Source organism: Spermophilus citellus (genome assembly GCF_964194105.1).
Source record: "Spermophilus citellus genome assembly, chromosome: 10".
NCBI lineage: Eukaryota > Metazoa > Chordata > Mammalia > Rodentia > Sciuridae > Spermophilus > Spermophilus citellus.
Window position 1 is genome coordinate 117,540,538 of NC_138197.1, and position 19,704 is coordinate 117,560,241.

Consider the following 19,704-nt stretch of genomic DNA (forward strand, 5'->3'; position numbering starts at 1 on the left):
AAAGAGGGGATTTCCTAAAAGAAAACTGAGATAGTGCTAACAAAAACAGAGAAAGTAGGTGAAAAGAACATACATCTACTTGAATCCTCCATATTATTAATGAACATAAACAAAAGAGTGAAATGATGACTGCTCAGGTTGGCTCTATACTTCCTCCACCCCACCCAGATGAACGATTTTAAAACCAAATTTTGATCACATCTCTACATAAGTGGATAATAAGACCAAGTGGTCATACACATCAAAGGAAAGGCTTATGACAGTCACAGGAGCAACAGGATATCTGAATGTGATCTCAAAGACTTGAATTGAGCCCTTGAGTCACCTGAATCATAAAGTTGCTTCTGAGTTCTTCTGACTGAAGAAGCAGCATAGTGCAGCTTCTGAGACCATAGATTCTGAGCACAGAATCCTAGCTCTAACTTCTTTGTGAGGCTAGCTGACCTTGGGCATGTTACTCAGTTTCTGGCTCAGTTGTTCCATCAGTAAAGAGTATAATAATAGAATCTACCTAGTAGGAAGAGTAAATGAGTGATCATATGCAAAACACTTGGAACAGTGCCTGGGACAGAGTAAGAGCTATTAAGTGCCAGCTATTAATCACCTGGGAAGATGCAACGTGGTACCAAGTAATTTGGAGCTGGAGTAAGAAAATCTGGCATCATCCAGAAAAGAAGCGTGACCTTGGCTGAGTTGCTTACTGTCTCTTGGACCATTTTCTTTCTTTATAGTGTAGTAGAAATTTTATCTACACTGCTTACCTCATAGGGCTGTCAAGAAGATCAGAGGACATAATGAATGTTAAATTCTTTGAAAACCTGAAAGTCCTTTATAAATAAGAGGCCTTAAAAATACTAATTATCCCCATTGAGATTGTATGATTTGTAACAGTGCAGTTTTTCATCCCACACAGTTTTATGCAAAGTGTCATTAGGAAAGAAAATCTGCTGCTTAAAGAAAATAATGGATTCCACAACCAAATCCAATTCAAAAGTTCTGAGAATTGCTTTGTGATTTGAAATACTCACCACCACCTAGTGTACCTAGAATGTTAATGCTGCTTTTAATACAAAGGGGGTTATATTGGGAGTCAGGGAAACTGGATTGCAATTCTCAGTTCTTCTGTCAATTTTCTGTGCCTTCTTGGGCTGGAGTAAGGTCATTTTATTCCTTGGGGTTTCCCTCATCTGTACAATGAAAATAAACCAATGCTTACAATTCTGTGACTATGTATTTTGTGGCAGAGATGTTACTGGGCATGAAGAGGTCTGGTCATTATTCATAACTTGGGTTAAATATCTACTGTTATCTCTGGAAAATACATCCTCCCACACAGAATTTGATTATAAATACAGTATTTCATTAAGAGAAAACATCCAAAAGTATATGATGAGGCCCACAATGTCTTTGTCTCCAGAATTTTCTGTGATCACAAACCTAGATCACCTTATAGATGCTCCAGAAGAGGATGGCAATCTTTCAACAAATGGTCTGGAAATGGCATAAAGCACTTCCACTCTTATTCAATTGGCCTGAACTTGGTCACAAGGGTATACTTAGGTTCGAGGATAGGGTTGGGAAGAAGGGAGCTAGGGCAAATAATCAGCTAACGTTTAAAATGGGGTTCTTTTGTCTTTTTTTTTTTTTTTTTGAGGTGCTGGGGATTGAACCCAAGGGCCTTGTGCATGCAAGGCAAGCACTTACTGAGCTATATACCCAGCCCTAGTGGTGGTAGGGTTCTTTTTCTTAAAAATGAAACAGAGTACTAATTCTGTGGAATTATTAATAGTTTCTGTCATTCTCACTATTCATCTACTATATTTATCTCCTTAGCACTTATCACACCTGACAGTCTATAAATGTATATGTTGATTTTTTTGTAATATCCCCACACTAGAACATGGCCCTCCTGAGGACAAGGACCTCAGCCTTTAGGCCAAGGCTTGACTATAATAGGCACTCAATAAATACTTGTCAACTGAGTAAATGAGAAATTTTTTTCCAACTATATCTGGATTCACTTTTTGGTCACAACAGGTTCAAGTTTTCCTGGTTTCTAGTGTTAATGAGATGATCATCCTACTACTTCTTGGGGCTCTGAGGACTCAGGAATGGGATGATGTGGTCAGAGAACCCACATTCTGAGAATCAATATATTCTTCTTGATTTTAGAAAAGTAAACCGAGACTCAGATAGCAGTGGCAGAGCACTTGTGTGAGCCTGGGAGCCCTGGCAGTAGAGATCAAGCTCCTTTGCACAATAACAGCAATTCTTATTCAAAGAAGTAACTGTCCAGTAACAATCAAGACAACAACGAATGTGAAAGATAACTTATGTATAAGTATCCATTCTTTTAGTTTCCTTGATTTTTCATTTTTCTCCCCATTCTCTATTGTCCCACTAACTATTACCAAAAGCAAATAACAAAGAAAAAAAGGGGTACAATTATTGGGTAGCAATTTTAGCAAAAGATAAGGAACTTTGTTTAGAGTCGGGATTCCCACCTTCAGTTAACTGCAGGCTTCAAACCTATGAAATCATCTACATATTTTAGTGTGAATAAGCTTACTTACATATTTCTGGGGACAAGGTCTATAGCTTTGGTAGACTTTCCTGAGGGCTATGTGATCCCTAAAGGATAAGCATATCCTAAAGAGAGCAAGAGGAAAAAAAAAAAAGGCTAATTATTAGCCTACTGGAAACCAATTATGGGGTATCTCAATGTTTTATTATATTTTGTTATTAAAAAGTAAAATCCATAAATTCTATGGAGCCATTAAAATATTTTAAATGACCTTGCAATGACATTGAAAATGTCTGTGATATAATGGCAATAACAGTTTCAATATGTTGTGCCTACTGTACTTTTTCACCAGATTCCTTCCTTGATCCATTAATATTTTGTTTCTTTTCTTCCACACATGATTGTACTTCCAAGGTAATTAGACTGTCACATTGTTATAATACAACAGTGATTTCTCTACACTCAGTGTCCAGGACAGCTGCCCACTGACTCTGTTTCCATTCCATGACTAATCCATTTCTACTTCACTGATTCTCCTACAAGTCACCAGTATCTCAGGCTTGAGGTATTTCGGGGTATTTAATGTATTTAAGTCACATCTTAAGTCCTGATCTCTATGCTGATATATACAGCTATGTATGCATGTCTACTTAACATCTCTCCTCGGCTCTCCCCCAAGATGTAAGGAACTCAAACTAAATATTTACAAACATAATTATTAATATTATCTCTTGTTCACTCCTAGAATACTGGCCCATAGTAGACTCTAAGCAAATATTTGAACAAATCAATGTTAAGTGTGTGGGGGATTATATTTAAAATTATATCTAAAAACTGTGTATATGTATAAAATTGTACAATTATTTAAATATATGCTATGCATAGACATTAAAATGGGAAAAACACCAAATGAGTTAACAGTGCATGAAAGTAAAAGATTTTTCTTTAAATTTCCTTTTCTGTTTTTAAAATTTATTCCAAGCAGAGTGGTTATCAGAATTTAAAAGCAAGTGACCTCAGTCATAAATTCAGATACCAGCTGCATAATCTGTTTCCTAGCGTGCCAAAGAGGCTTGAAGATACAACCCTCCTTTATGCTTAGCGTTCACAATCAGCTTTACTGTGAAATTATGAATGGGGAGCTTTTGCACGGTGCAGGGTAATAGTAAGGAGCAGCTAATGTTCGCTGCTAATTATGAAAACTTAGTTGTTGTTTTTTTGCTTTAGAGGGTGCTGGGATCGAACTCAGGGCAGTGCTCTAGCACTGAGCTATGTCCCAAGCACCACGCATGTTTTCTTTTATAATAAAAACATTTAACCTGCTAATCAAGAGAAAAAAAACACCGCAGCCACGTGCCAGCCAGGACAACACGCCCCCGCCCCTCGCCCGCTTCCGACCCGTGAGAGTGCGCCTGCTCCGACGCTTCTTCCGCCCACGTGACCCGCTCAGGCTCCTCCCCGCTTCCAACATGGCGCTGCCCCGGGACTCCATCCGCACGTGAGAAAGACTGGGCCACTGAGACTCGGAGAGTACCGCACGCGAGCCAATTTCTCCTGGCAGCCATTGGTTGTAGTTCTTCGACACTTTCCGAGGCCCTCCATGCCATTGCCCCTCTTCAGCCATGAAGATAAAACCCATTTCCCACAAGACCGAGAACACCTACCGGGTGAGCGCGAGTGCTTGGGCCGGGAGCCGCGGGTACCTCCTGCCTCAGCTGTAAGACTGGCACAGGAACTCTTGGGGCTGCAGAGTCTGGGCAGAGCGTGGGACACTTGTCAGGAGGCTCTGGCGAAAGTGGAAGATTCCGGGTGTAGTAAAAGTGGAGAGGGAAAGTTTTCAAACTTTCGCTGATAGCTTGTGAGATTTGGGCCATCCCGGGTTCCTTTCAGTCTAGAGTGAAATTTATTATCCCAGAATCTCCCTTGGTTTTTTATCTTTAAAAATCCAGCGGGAAAAGATAAGTGACTTCCAGCTAATGGCTATTGTAGCTCTTTTTCTGAGGACTTCCTGACAATTTGTTTCCAGGTCTTTAAAACTGTAGGTAATGTATGCGTTTAAAAATCACACTTATTGCAACAACTTAGCTGGGTCCCTGCGCTTGTGTAGTGGTGTGAAACTAATAAATCCAGATACTATAATCGTCAGCGTTTACCTAGGTTTACCAGTATAGTATGAAAATCTTATTTGAAATGACATAGCTGGAAGAACTTAATGCAAATATACAGAAAAATTAATTATCCTCCAATAGTAATGCAGTGTCTTTGTTTAAGTCTTGTGCCATTCATTTGTTTTTATACTACCCTTGTGTTTCATCAGTGATGCTTGCTTTTAGTTTAAAATTCATTCATGTAGTTTATGATGTAGTTTATGATTGATAGAAAATACAAGTCTGAAATGCCAAAGCATACATTTATTTATAATGATTGCACATAAGGGTTTTTGAAGCTTTACACTTTTTTTGGGGGGGGGGTTCCACAAGAAAATTGCCCACATATGATTATTATATAGCACTCAGATATTCAAGATGCTATAAGTACTAAATGATAATGTATCTTAAATATGCTTTCCTTCCCCAGTTTCTTACATTTGCTGAACGCTTGGGGAATGTGAATATTGATATTATTCACCGGATCGATAGAACAGCAAGTTATAAGGAGGTAAGAAAATGTGATATTAGAAAGTCTTAAAGTATTTGTGATGCTTTTCCTGTTTTTTTTTTTTTTTTAGTTTTCTCTATTAATAAAAGTGATTTCTTTTTCAAACTATTCTTACATGAGCATGAAATGCTTTAGACCTGTGCTGTCAAACACAGAAGCCATACTTGAAATGTAAAGAGCTCGTTCATATGTGGCTAGTTGTTACCATATTGGACAAGTATAGATAGGGAACATTTCTTTCTATCCTTGCAGAAAGTTCTGTTGGGTGATGCTATAAAGGCAGTTGATTTGACTTGATAATCAACTGGCTTTTGTGATTCAAGCCTTTCCCTTTCTCTTGTGCATTCTGAGCACTGCTGCATATTTGTATTATTTTAAAGTGATTTTGATGAAGTCACTTTTCTGGGGCTTAGTTTCCTCTTAAAAAAACAAATTGGGGGGTTAGACTACATGATTTTCCAGTTCTAATCACATTCTAACTATGTCATCCCTTTGGACAGAAATCTTCCTTATTTTACTGTATCAATTCATTTTTTATTCCTCCACTAACTAACCTTTTAAGGTCTTGTATAACATGCCTTTAACTTGAGAATTCAACTTTAGTTTTTATTCTTCATTTGTCTCTAGTCAAAGTCTACTCACTGTGTCTTTGAATGCATTGTCTCTTCTGTATAGGTTCAGTGTGTTAAATCATGTTACCGAGGTAAGCACATAATGCTTTGGGAACTCATAGTGAAGACAGAGTACCCTAAATGCTTTGGAGGTATAGAATGGGGTGTCAAAGAGGTGATCTAGACAAGATGCTACTTGAATTGAATTTCATTATTTGTATAGATTTTGGCATGGCAAGCAGGACAGGGAGCACTATTCCAGGCTGAGGGAGAAGCCTACATAAAGGAACAGAGGCTAGGAAATGCATGTCACATTTAAGGCAATACAAAGAAAGAATTTCATATGCCATTCTAAGTTCAGATTTTTCTTGAAGCTGTGGGAGTGAGAGACATGAATCAAGCTTTAAGTTTTTGATCTGTTTTTAGTGTAGAGGAAAGAATGGGTCTTGAGTCAGAGCAACTAGTTGTAAGGATCTGGTAGTCATTTGAAGTAAGAAATTATTATGGGGTAGTTCCAATCAAGATGGAGAGAAGGGAAGAATTCCAAAGATACTAAGGAAGTATGACCTACTAGATATGCAGGAAGGAGGAGAATAGTGTTAAAGGTTTTGGTTCTTATAACTGGGTGATTGAGGATGTCACTTACCAAGATAGAGTTGTAGGAAGAGGAGCATGAGTTTTGGAGAGAAGATAATTTGTTGCATTTGAGACTAGTAGAATTTGATATTCAGTACCTATGGACATGAAAATGATACTATTCAAAAGATATTTGGGTATATGGATCTCGAGAATAGGTGATTTCAGAGGTAGAATTAGATTTGACATTCAGCAGATGGTTTATAGTTTAAGCCATAGAAAAGTTCAAAAGTACTAAGGGGTAGAATATTAATTTAGAGAGCATGGGATAGGATCCTGGGCTGGGTGGTCTAGAATGGCCTCAGTCACATGATTGGCAGCTGGCTGGGGCTTGTTGGTCTTGATTCTCCTCACGCCTCTTTTTCTCCAATAGACTAGTCTTCTTTTTATGATGGAGAATCTTTCCAAGAGAGTAAAAGTAGAAGCTGCAAAACTTCATAAAGCTTTGCTTTTGGTGTCACAGTGTCTCTTCGATTGAATGTTATTGACCAGAGCAAGTCTTGAGGCCAGGCCAGATTCATGGGATTAGGAAATAGACTCCATCTCTTGGTGGGAGGAGCAGGGATGTGGTATGTCATAAGTGTCTGACATGTGTCAGTCAGTATGGAATGCTAGAAGTATCTTTTTCATTTAGATTTTAAACTGTAATGTTTATTTTTCTTCTACCTTGGGGGTGCTAAATAAAATTTAATGGGATTTTCTTTTTCCTATATTCTCCTTATTTATTTTTATTTTATCTCATTTTTATCTTTTAAAATTTTCAAAACACAATTTAATGGAAAAAAATTTTTTTAAATATTTTTTTAGTTGTCAGTGAACCTTTATTTTATTTATTTATCTGTGATGCTGAGAATCAATCCCAGTGCCTCACACATGCTAGGCAAGTGCTCTACCACTGAGCCACAGCCGCAGCCCTGAAAAAAATTTTTTTGGCATGTTGTTCAGGTATGTGCCTAGGTATTTTCTGTCTCTGTCTTTCTGTATACACACACACACACACACACACACACACACACACACACACATGCATATATACACATGCATGGTAATAATTTACTTATTGGCTTTATCTTTCAAAGAACAAAATCATATATGCTGTGTTAATGAGATAACCAACATGTTGTGAACTTAGAAAAAAGACAGTTCTCCTTATTGCTAAGGAAATCATCATTAATGGTTCAGTATATGTGTATTCTTCCACAGTTTTCTCTCATACTCATATAAACATACGCCAACATTTACAGAGGTTTTTGTTTTGTAAAAATTAGATCCCAACATATATTTCACTGTGTAACTTGGCTTTTGTCACTTTGGGAATATATCAACATTCAATATCCTCCTAGTTTAATATAAAATATAGTGGGGTTTTGTTTGTTTGTTTTGTTTTGTTTTTTAATGCTGGGGATTGAACTTCTTTTTCAATAGCCACATAATATATTTTACTATATTTAGACTATAGTTATTCCAACAGTTTTCCTATTGTTGGACTTTTAGGCTGTTTTGTTTCCACTATAGTAGAACTGAATATACATTTTTGTACTTCTATGTTTGCAGTTTTTTGTTTCAAAAAACTATAGAGTTGCTAGATCAAAGGGTAAATCTATTTTTAATATTAATAGAAATGCCAGATATCTTCGCCATAAAGTTGTAGCAGTTATTTCCAAAATCACCATGAAAGAACTGTAAAGAATCAGCACTTTTTTTTTTCTGTGTATAAACTTGCAAAAAAATAAAATAAAATAGAAAAAGAATTTTTTTTCTATGTGACTATTTTGTGGGCTTTAGAGAATTATTCAATACAACCAAATCAACAAAACATTGTTTTTATTTTACTTTTATATTTTGGTGCTGGAGATTAAACCCAGGGCCTTGTGCATGGAAGGCAAACATTGTGCTACTGATTTACATTTCCAGCCTAAAACTTTGTTTTTATAAATTATCTGTTGATACTATCATTTCTAATTGCTTTTTAAAGTGTTAGTTAACATGCTTTTCAAAAACAACTAAAAAAGACTTTAAACTCTTAGTTATTGTCTTAACATATTAATATTATTATCATTATTATTATTGTTAAACTTTGTCATAGTTTTCTTGTACTTGTCTGATTAATGGACTGCTTTAATCTTGGCAGGAGGTTGAAACCTACTTCTTTGAGGGTCTGCTGAAATGGAGAGAATTAAATCTTACGGAACATTTCGGTATTTTAAATTTTGTTTTAATTTGTACTTTATATGTTCAAAACAGCTAAATAATAATGTGATAGAAAGCAGAACACATTCCTTTCTCTTTTTTTCACCCAGGCAAATTTTACAAAGAAGTTATTGGCAAATGCCAATCATTTAATCAGTTGGTCTATCATCAAAATGAGATCGTTCAGAGTTTGAAGACTCACCTGCAAATTAAGAACAGTTTTGCCTACCAACCCCTTTTGGAGTAAGTAACATCTTGAGAGAAAATTTGATATTTTTTTAATTTTTAAGAAAGATTTTGTTTTATAGCTGCACATGCCTTGGATCAGATATTTGTAATTTAGAAACAAGAAGAATTTACCTTTCCTGTTAGATCAGAATATCAGGAAAATGTGCATTATCATTAAACAGAATCCTAGGTGTGTAATTTTGCATTTGTCATGTACTCCTAAAAGAACCCCATTTTTTTTTAATACTATGGAAGCAGGTAACTACAGCCTTGAAGGAATGCACCTTCTGACCTGATTTTTTTGTTGAACACTTTAAGATCTGAAGAATTTTGTATCTCTTAAGACTTGATTTAGAAGTATTTTGAATTAATTAATCTGATGATCATAGGTAATCTATCATCATATAGATTTATAGCCTTTATTTAAAAAAAAAACTACATAATCAGTTTCTTCTTTTTTAAATCCAGTTTGGTTGTACAGTTGGCACGAGATCTGCAGATGGATTTCTATCCACACTTTCAAGATTTTTTCCTGACCATCACATCCATCCTAGAGACCCAGGACACCGAATTATTAGAATGGGCTTTTACCTCACTGTCATATCTTTACAAGTACCTGTGGAGATTGATGGTGAAGGACATGTCCAATATATACAGGTGACCCTTTTCTCTCTCCAGTATGTTTTTTTATTTATATTTCTCTTCTGTCTGGCCGCTTCCTGACTCTAAACTACCTTTGCAGCTTGATGCCTAATTATGTCCTTATATAGAGTTGATTTGCCAGCCAAAGTGACTCATTATCTAGACTAGCAGTCTGCGTTGAATGTGTCTTGTTTATATTGAACTAACCTTCTCTCATCTACAACTATTGAAATTATACCCAGTCATCCAAACCTAACTTGGATTTCATAACTTCCACAAATATTCCCAGGCACCTTTACCAGAAGTGAAAGCATTTGTTTATTATCATTTATATTACACAGCTTTCATTTTAACTATTTGTAGTATAGTGCTGTTTCCTTAAAACCCATGAACTCTTTAAGAATCCTGTCTTAAATACTTATTTACCCAGCTACCATTATGCTTACTAAGCCAAAAGAGATACCCAGTATTTTTGAGCTTATGTAGACAGGGAAGGAGAATGACTTCCATGGTAGCATTTTAAGGAAAGATTATTAACTGTTTAAATTTGGTATTTGATGGGATTTGGTCTCCTGATTGTTTCAACGTGGTAATCGCCACAGGAATACTTAAGATCAGCGGTCAACTGTTTACCCGCTATCAGAAAGTGTGGGTATGGGATAGAATAGTGGTTTTGTGCCACCCCCTTTACCTGCCCACCCTTTTCTTTTAGGAACTTTGAACAAAGAATGAGAAAGAAGTATTTTTCTACTCTTGACTAGTTCTCTAAGAAGCTTTGAATAAAATGATTAAAAGCCAAGATTGTGTCATTAACAACCTATGAGGTTTTTAGGGGAGTATAGTTTATTTGGTTTTATAACTTCAGCTGTCATAAAAACTATCACTTTTATGTCTCCTAAGAAAAATTCTTTAATTCTAAACTTATTTGCTTTCAGTGTGTGACATCTTCAATGGCCTGGATATTTTTACTTGAATATTGTTAAAACCAGGTTTTTAACACATCTCTGTTCACACCATCTTTTCTTACCTTTTATTTATTCGTGTGCTCATAAATATGAACTAAGGGCATACCTTGTACCAAGTCCCATTTGGTTGCCCATTTTTTTTTTTTATCAGTTATACTGACAGTCTTCCTGTATCACACCTTGAAAGCATATTTGACACAGTCTTCTTCAAGGACTCTAAATCCACTTGATGCTGTTATGTACACACGTACTCTGAGTATTTACTGAATGCTCTGCTTGGAAGGCACTTGAGATATGGTCACAAATAAAACATGAAAATCCCTCTTCTCACCAAGACATTTTAATGGGGGAGAAACATCTGGGGTACACGCCTGGCATGTTCAATGAAGAACATGAATAATAATAAGACCAATTAGGTGATGTCAGAGTACTAGTAGATGGGGGCCAGTTCATGGTGGGTCTTGTGGACTACTGTAAGATTTTTTATTTCATTGCAGCAGGTACTTTAATGTCTCTTGGGTCTATCCTTTACCATTTTCCTCTATCATCAGCCCAAGTTTGTATGATGTTATCAGCTTTCCAAGTGGATTACCTGTCTCTCCCCCCTCCCCTTTATTTTATCCTTTCTCTTGCTCCCAAATTAATCTTTCTGAAAGTATTTGTTATTTAGCCATTATTTATTAGTACCTGCTGTAAGAAGTTATTGGGAACTAGGAATATGGCCAAAATGAGAGAGAGATTCATATTCCATGCTCTTCCATATTAGAGAGGCCAATTTATGTAAGTAATTTGTTATAGCTGCATGGATATGTGACCTTCAGCAGGTTACTTAGTCTGTCTCAGTTTCATTATCTGTAGAATGAGAGTAATAAGAATACTCATCTCATAGAGTTCTTGTGCTGATTAAATGAAAGTAACACAGAGTAAGTTCTTGCATAGAGGTAAGTTAGAGTTCAAATTAATCTGCTTGGTGTTCACAGCTATCTGTTTACCTGAGTAACTTTTTCTGCAGCTTTTTTCAGCCTCCCACCTTTATTCTCCCCCAGCCTCTGCATCTCACCACCAACATTCTTCCTCTTTGAGACAGAATAGCCTCCTTATTATTTCTTGACCATGATCAATGCTGCCTGTTCTGTCTTTATTCTTCTGTTTATCCTAACATTCCCTACAGAATTTCTGTCATTCAGAACTCACTGCTAGTTTTAGCTTTTCACGGAGTCTTTGCTATAAGACCAGCACCACTGAATGTGGGACTCTCAAGTCTTGCGTTTGACATGTCAAATCTCCCAGTAATTAAGATGTTAAACTTGTGTTATACCTCTTAGGTATTCCTCGCATGCTTAGCACAGTGTTAGTTTTATTGCTGACATGTAGTATATCTTTATTAGAGTTATATGGTTAATAAATTCTTATTTTTCTCATTTATAGCATGTATAGTACACTCCTGGCTCATAAAAAACTACACATAAGAAATTTTGCTGCTGAAAGCTTTACATTTTTGATGAGAAAGGTTAGTTTGATGTTTTATATATTTGCTGCTAGTTGATCATCAAGAATCTGATGACCAGAAGTAGACACTTTATAATAATATGGCTATTATGGACTAACTTTTTAAAATACGTAGACAAACCTGATACTACTTTGACTATATCTCTGTTAAGTTTAGTCTTTGCTCACTAATTAATTTGATGTAATTTGGGGTCACTATTGTTATTTAGGTTTTTGGTAACTTTCTGTGTGTATATTTCAAAAGTATTTTCAAATTCCAATCCGTAATACATTCACAGTAAGATGAACAGGAAGTTGTGTAGCAGTTTCCTTGAAAAATGGTAGCGTAGTGTGATTTGCGTTTGTCTAAAAATTTCCCTAGTAAATTTTAGACGGGTTTTGTAACAACAACAACAAAAAAATAGGTATCACATTTCTTCCACACTCATAAAATACAAATATATGATTTGCTTTAAATCATAGAATGTTGCCTTATGTAGTTTTTTGGGTAGGTATCTTCCTATTATACTAGTGAATTCATCACTCCTCTGTGTGATTGTACAAATGAGAGTACACTATTGTAGTAACTCAAGAACATTACAAATGTTTGTTTGCTAAGTATGTTTAAATAAGAATATGTAGAATAGGAAGTAAGATTTCTTCATTTGAATGTTTTTGTTGAAAATATACTTTTTCATTTTATATTTTAGGTCTCTGATAAAAATGCACTTTTCAATTTAATGTTCCTTGATCTTAATGACCATCCAGAAAAGGTGGAAGGTGTTGGGCAGTTGCTCTTTGAAATGTGCAAAGGAGTTAGAAATATGTTTCACTCCTGTACAGGCCAGGTAATTAATGATGGGAAGTTGTGGGTGGGGTCTATGTAAAAGGATTAAAGAGAAAAATAGAGAAGAATTAGGCAAATGTTATGGCAGAAGGATAGATAACCTAGAACAAATACAAAGCACTAAGTGGGAAAATTAGAGGATTAATAACATTGCTTCCTGCTGTAGGCCCTAGGTACTTTTTTTGGTTCTAATTAGCTATACTTGAGAGTAGAATGCTTTCTGACACATCAACCCTGGGTATGTTTACTTTCAGAGTCATTTCTATCTTCTTCATTGTGGATAGTAGGAGGTAATAACACAGATATCAATGGGCACAAGTAGGTAGAGAGGATCAGTTGTACAATAAAATTCCCCACCCTAGTTTGGGAATTCCTTGGGACACAGTTAACCATCAAAGCTCCCATATCCTTGGTAATTCTTGAACAGATTTTTAAGGTAGCTAATTTAGAATGGTAAATCACAGTTTAATACTTAAAAATAATTTAAATTGTTCTTGTATTACTACAGGCAGTGAAACTAATTTTGCAAAAACTAGGACCAGTTACTGAAACAGAAACTAAATTACCATGGATTTTAGTTGGAGAAACACTCAAAAACATGGCCAAATCCACTGTATTCCACATCTACAAGGAACATTTTGGTACATTTTTTGACTGTTTGCAAGTGAGTTCTAAGTTTTAAAGATGGGTATATAATAAGAAGTGTTGAGGTTTTTTTTTGTTGTTCTAAGTCTATCAGAGCACTCTTCTACATACATTTTAAGATTTTCCTTTCCATTACCCTTAGTACTCTTTTTATTTCATATGATGTCTTGAGATACAGTGATGTATAGTGTTACAAGAACCTTTGGACATACCTGTAACCCCAGCTGCTTGGGAGACTGAGGCAGGAGGATTGTAAGTTCAAAGCCAGCCTTGGCAACTTAGTGGGATCCATCTCAAAATAAAAATAATTAATTAAATAGTTCTAGAGATGTGGCCCAGTGATACCTGGCTTCAATCTCTGGTACCCCCTCCCCCCCCCCAAAAAAAAAAAAAGAGAGGCTCTGGATCCACGCTGTCTGTTTAAATCTTGGCTCTACTACTTACTACTAGTGTAATTTGGGGAAGTTAATTTAAGTCTCTATTCCTTAGTCTCATGTGATCAGTAAGGATGATGTCAATATTCTTTACTTCAGGGTTGCTGTGAAAATGCTAATTACCTCAAAGAATTAAGAATTAATCATTCAATAAATGGTAGTCTCTCATTATCTAGTGTATCCCCATAAATGTCCTTTCCTTCCAAAGCAAAAGAATGAAAAAGTTCAAATAGGTCACAACATTTTCATTATTGGATAAAAAATTGAGTTTAGTATCTTTCAGTTATTTTCTCTGTTAAATCCATTGTTTGCAGGAATCTCTCCTGGATCTACATAACAAAGTAACAAAAAAGAACTGTTATGAAAGTTCTGAACAGATTAAAAGGTTATTAGAAATATATCTGATACTTGTGAAACATGGAAATGGATCAAAGGTAACTGAACCTACTGATGTGTGTAAGGTGAGTTCCCAACTTAATATGTTTAAAAGCTTGTTGATTAAAAGTGGATTTTACATTGTTTTTCTTTTATCTTTGCAGGTACTGTCTGAAACATTACAAATACCCAATCTCTCCACATCTTGCCGGGAAACTCTCTTGGATGTAATTTCTGCTTTGATTCTCGGTGAAAATGTTTCCTTGCCGGAGACCCTCATCAGAGAAACTATAGAAAAAGTAATTTATTTCAACAAATATTAATTGAGTAGTTAATAACATGTTTGGCATCGAGTAAGCCTGCTGGGGAATACAAATGAAACATGACAAAGGCTCTGTCCTCAAGGAATTTATAATCTTGTTAAGAAGATGTGTTGTATGCTGTAATGGAAATAAAGTGGGATAAAAGCTAAATCTCAAGAGCAAATATTTAGTGAACATGGATAACTTACTATGAGTGAACTAGGTGTTCCAGGAATAACCCTGTAATCCCTACAGTTTGTGATGTTAGAGAATGGGCCTGGGAGTCAGTAGTTAAAATCTAGAGAACTGATTTGTTTGAGATACATATTGAATTATAACCATTAATTCTGCCTGGGATTGAGGAACAGAGAAAACATTTTTGAAGATTTATATTTGAAATATTCCTTGAAGGTTCTGTAGCATTCTGTCAGTCATAAAAGTTTAAAAACACTAAGAAGGGTCAGCAAAGACCTGTATTGAGAAATGTGTACAGTCTGGGCACATGGACACTTGAGGAAGTGTGATGTGATAGCCACAAAGCTCTGTTCAGCTTTGGAAAAATAAGTTGGGTTTTATCTTACAAGTCATGGTGAACCCTGGAAGAATTCTAAGCAGGGGCATGATTCGAAGAGACTTGACATTTTAATGATTTTTGAGAGATGGTTTGGAGGGAAGTGTGATTGAAAATGGATATATTAGATGCTTTCTAGCATCACATAATGCAGCTGGACACATTGGAAAGGTTAGGATCATGCTTTTTGCCCTTTTGCAATTTGGTGGAGCTGGAGAAAATCCTTCCTTAGGCAGGGCCTCTGTCATTGATAAAACAATGCCCCTTGCATCTGTGTGAGTTCCTTTGGAGAAGGCTGAGCTTTGGAACAGCATGCTGGTTGATGTGCCCTCCATTCCCTTAGCATATTCACTTTCTTGGGGGTAAAGGGGAAGGTATTCTCTAATTATACTTAAATTAATAGCTTTTACCCGTGGTTTGCAGATTTTTGAGAGCACATTGGAAAGACGTTTAATTTTGGATTTTTCTGAAATCATGTTTGCTATGAAGCAGTTTGAGCAGGTGAGCAAGATACTAGATTTTGAATATTCCTTGAATCTGTCGTGATAAAATAACCAAATTTGAAATTCTGTGATTTTTATTTGTTTTTGGAGAGAAACAGACTTAGTGTTCGATGTTTTAGTCAGCTTCTTATTTTAAAGAAATTATATTCAGTTCTGGTTTACAGGTAAAACTTTATTCCATATGCTAAAGCATTTAAAATGATATATAGCAACCAATCTGTTTTTAATAATTTTTAACGTAGTTACAAAATAATGCAGTAAAATTGAAAAAAAACAGTTTAAGAAACTTTTAGGTGAATTTGAAGCATAAAAAATAATATCTGAAACAGCTTGTTTTGGAGGAAGATCGAAAGTTTATTTCATTGCTTCAAAAGAAATACCTGATGGAACAAATCCTTTTGTCAAATCCAGAGTTTATTTTGCCTGTTTCCTCTTATGGCCATCAAGTATTTGCCACATTCTGTAACTAATAACCTTGCAGTATACTTACTGTCTGCTGGAGACAAAGGTAGAATTAATAGTTTATAATTCAAAGACCTGTTGTATTAATTCTTAATAATATATAATTTTATTTGACTAAAAACTGAAGGGAAAAAAAAGAACCTCTATAGTTCATGTCCTAGATCTCATTTCTGCTCCATGTGGATTTTATCTCACTCTTGATTTCTTAGCAACTATGTCTTTTCTTCTTCCATTTCCCTCCAGACCTTCGTTTATTTGTTTGTTTTTGTTTTTAATCATTTTTATGTAATTTAAAATAGTGGCATACATCTAAAGATAGTCATTTGTCCTCCATATTCACTTTACCAGCACCGACCAATATGAATGATTTTTGCTATTTTTTTCTGGCATTTGCTTTATATTTTGGGGTCATCTGAATATACTACTTTTCCTTAGTTTGTTAGTTTTTGTCCTAATCTGTAGAATTCTTCATATAGTAAATGGATAAAAAAAAGTAAATCATCTTTGTTGTAAAGTTACATCACAGGTTTTGGTTGAACCACATAGTTTCTGTAAACAAAGAGTGTTTATGATTATGTATCATTTTTTGCATGCCTTTGTAATTACTTTATCTTTTAAAAAACTAGAGTCTGTCTGCCAGCATCATTGTAAATACCTGTCACACGTCAAACTGTCAGAGAATTTAGCAGTTCAGTCAGTTCTTTTTACAATTCATTCTGAATGGGTTGCTTTCTTAACCCACTACACAGATGTTATAATAGGATGTCCTTTTCCTTCTCAGTCCTGTTTCCTGGATCCCAGATTTCCTTCTTATTACAGTTTATTCTCTTATTTTAATTTCCAGGGGTTCCCAAGAATGTAAATGGAGGTAAAAGTTTTAAAATTTAGCACATCTGGTTAATTAAAACAACCAGTTATGGGTAAATGGCAGAAAGTTCAGTAGAGGGAAGGAGAAGGGAGTGGGGAAAGGGAAGGGGCAGTCCTGAGGTCTGGATTAGAATAAAATATTCTGTGCTTGTATAATTATATCAAAATGGATTTTAATGTTATATATAACTAAAAAAACCCATTAAAATAAAAGATTTAGTACATCTGAAATTCTCTCCTTACAATACATTTTTAAAGCTGGATGTAGAATTCTAGATTGTAAATCATTTTCCTTCACAGTTTTTAGGGTATTGCATTGTCTTCTTTCATTGTTCCTATGGAGAATTTTAATGCTACTAGGATTCCTGATCCTTTGATTATGAATTCATGGTTTTTTGAAATGTTATGATTTTTTCGTTTTTACACATTCTAGGATTTTTATCTGTTAACAAGTGTGATTTCCTTTCTTGTCTTTAGCTTTTTCTGCCAAGCTTTCTCTTATATATTGAGAATTGCTTCTTAATTGATGACAATGTGGTCAAAGATGAAACCCTGGCCATTTTGGCCAAGCTTATTCTGAACAAAGCAGCACCTCCCACTGCTGGCTCCATGGTGATTGAAAAGTATCCTCTTGTTTTCTCACAGCAGACAGTGGGGTGAGTTCTCTAAGTCTGTTCCTGTAGTGTTGGTAAGATTACCTTTTTAAATATAGTGCACCAAGAATGCTGTAAAAAATGAAGCTCTATATGTTTTAACATATATAATGATAGATAAATATCAATGATTATATATAAATGAGTAATACATAATATGTGGAAAAAGCAAGTTGTACATATAGTATGCATAACATGATCTCATTTCATGTTTCCTCCTCCCATACCACACTCTTAATTCTCTAGCTATAAAATAAGTTTTGAGATTTTTAAGTAAAAATCCTCATTATTCCTCTTTGTCAGAATTGTTTTAGTTATTCCTATTCCTTTTGTTTTTCTATGTCTACAGAAAAACTTTGCTGGGATTTTGTAAAGAATTGCATTAAGCCTTTTGATCAATTTGGGGAGAATTAACATCTCCCCCAGGATACAAAGACTGTTAATTTTGTTTTGTGTTGTCAGGAGATGGTAAGAGGAAAAAATGAAGTGATTGTTCGTTTTTAAATTTTATACTTTTGCCTTATGTAAGTTGTTTAAAGGACTATGAATTACTTTCTTAATTTCATTCAAAACAGGTTGAACCCTTTAGAAGTTAAAAGCAATCCATTTAAATATGTGAGAGAATTCAGCTTATCGTTTTACAAATAGTCAGGTGGATAAGCTTCTAGAAACTGTAGGTTAGGAAATGGGTTCCCTTGTAATTCCTTTGTGTTTACATTTGGTTTCATGCCTGTTGGATTAGTTCAATCTGTTCTGTGTTTATGGTTTGCTTTGAGGTAGTCAGAGGAAGTGCACATGTGTTGAGTTTGTGTCGAGCACTCAGCTTCAAAGTTTCACAGCATCCATTGAAGTGGGAGATACTGTCTCCACAGTCACATAGCAGTTAGCTTTGGAGGTTGATCAACTTGAGATTCTGAGGAAACCCATCTCTTTTAACACCTACTTACATCTTCTGCCTACCTTAAACCTATCTTCTTTATTAAAATGTGCTAACAGAATTTTAGTGTTTTTATTGACTGAACTCCAATTCTTGAAGAGTGGGTAATGAGTAACTCCTATAGAATTATCCCTTTGAACCTTTTCTCTTGATTTTGCAACCTCAAACCAATCTCTAGCAGGCCCATTCTTGCAAGTGGCCACAATTATGGTATCTTCATTATGGGAATGAAGTTGCTTTGTTGGTTGAGTTCCTTGAAGCCAAGGCACTAATGTGACTGGATGTCAGACCTTCTCACACTGTTATCTCAACCCTCTCAAATCCTCCTGAGAAGGTCACATGGTAAAATCAATAAATAAATTGGATGTATTAATTTAAGGCAAGGGCTACAACTTCCTTGTCTGTCTGAGAAAACATTCCTCTGCTACTCACCCTCCCATGCCCCGGAGATATGGTATGTGTAAATGGTCACGTTTGTCTTGATTCCTTCTGTGAATAGTTTTAAATAATTGTTTCAGTAGTCTAGCAATAGTCCACTCATCAAGTTTGTTGAAGATAAAAAGATAATTAATGTGAAATTGCTTTTCAGAGTATTCTGTTATTTGATAAATATTTATAATATCAGGTAATGTTGGAGACACTGGTATACAACAATGAGTAAGAAAAAGATTCCTTTTGCGGGGAGATAATACTCTATGGGAAGGGCAGAATGAGGCAGATAAGCCCATAAGCAAGATGATTATAGATAGTGATAAAAAGGAGCATGAAGGAGGCACTCAGTATTCCTTTCTGGAGCAAGAATGTTTGGGCTGAGAAGGATTCAGCCTTGGAGGGAGCCAGATGAAAGACTTCCAGGCGGAGGGAAGAGTTATTACAAAGACTTTGGGAAAGGAATAAATTCAGCTTATTTCAGAAAGAGAAAGTCTCTTTGGGTAAAGAGCTCTAGAGAAGGAGGGGAGTGGATGACAGGAGGTGAGGGAGGTAAGCAAGGGTCAGATCACATAGAACCTTAACACAACAAGGGAACTCATGGCAGGTATGAAAAAGGTGGGGAATGATATGGCAACTAATCATTCTTTTTTTTTCTTCTTTTTTTAAAAGCATCTTAATAATTTGTAAGATTTTTGTAGATTGTTGATTCATGGTTACTGCCAAAAAAACTATAC

At 35.5% G+C, this 19,704-nt stretch overlaps 1 protein-coding gene across 3 annotated transcripts in view; it reads left to right on the plus strand.

The window, feature by feature from the left end:
- Positions 1–3,984: 3,984 nt before the first annotated feature.
- The window catches only part of UTP20 (UTP20 small subunit processome component), a 91,404-nt gene continuing 75,684 nt past the window's right edge, over positions 3,985–19,704 (plus strand). For all 3 annotated transcript variants that reach the window (XM_081309298.1, XM_081309299.1, XM_081309300.1), the window contains exons 1-12: positions 3,985–4,191; positions 5,102–5,182; positions 8,561–8,627; positions 8,730–8,862; positions 9,316–9,504; positions 11,883–11,964; positions 12,653–12,790; positions 13,298–13,453; positions 14,183–14,329; positions 14,408–14,542; positions 15,540–15,617; positions 17,426–17,604. In XM_081309298.1, the coding sequence (XP_081165424.1) occupies positions 4,147–4,191; positions 5,102–5,182; positions 8,561–8,627; positions 8,730–8,862; positions 9,316–9,504; positions 11,883–11,964; positions 12,653–12,790; positions 13,298–13,453; positions 14,183–14,329; positions 14,408–14,542; positions 15,540–15,617; positions 17,426–17,604 (1,430 nt within the window). In that variant the 5' untranslated portion in view covers positions 3,985–4,146. The remainder of the gene's footprint in view (positions 4,192–5,101; positions 5,183–8,560; positions 8,628–8,729; positions 8,863–9,315; positions 9,505–11,882; positions 11,965–12,652; positions 12,791–13,297; positions 13,454–14,182; positions 14,330–14,407; positions 14,543–15,539; positions 15,618–17,425; positions 17,605–19,704) is intronic.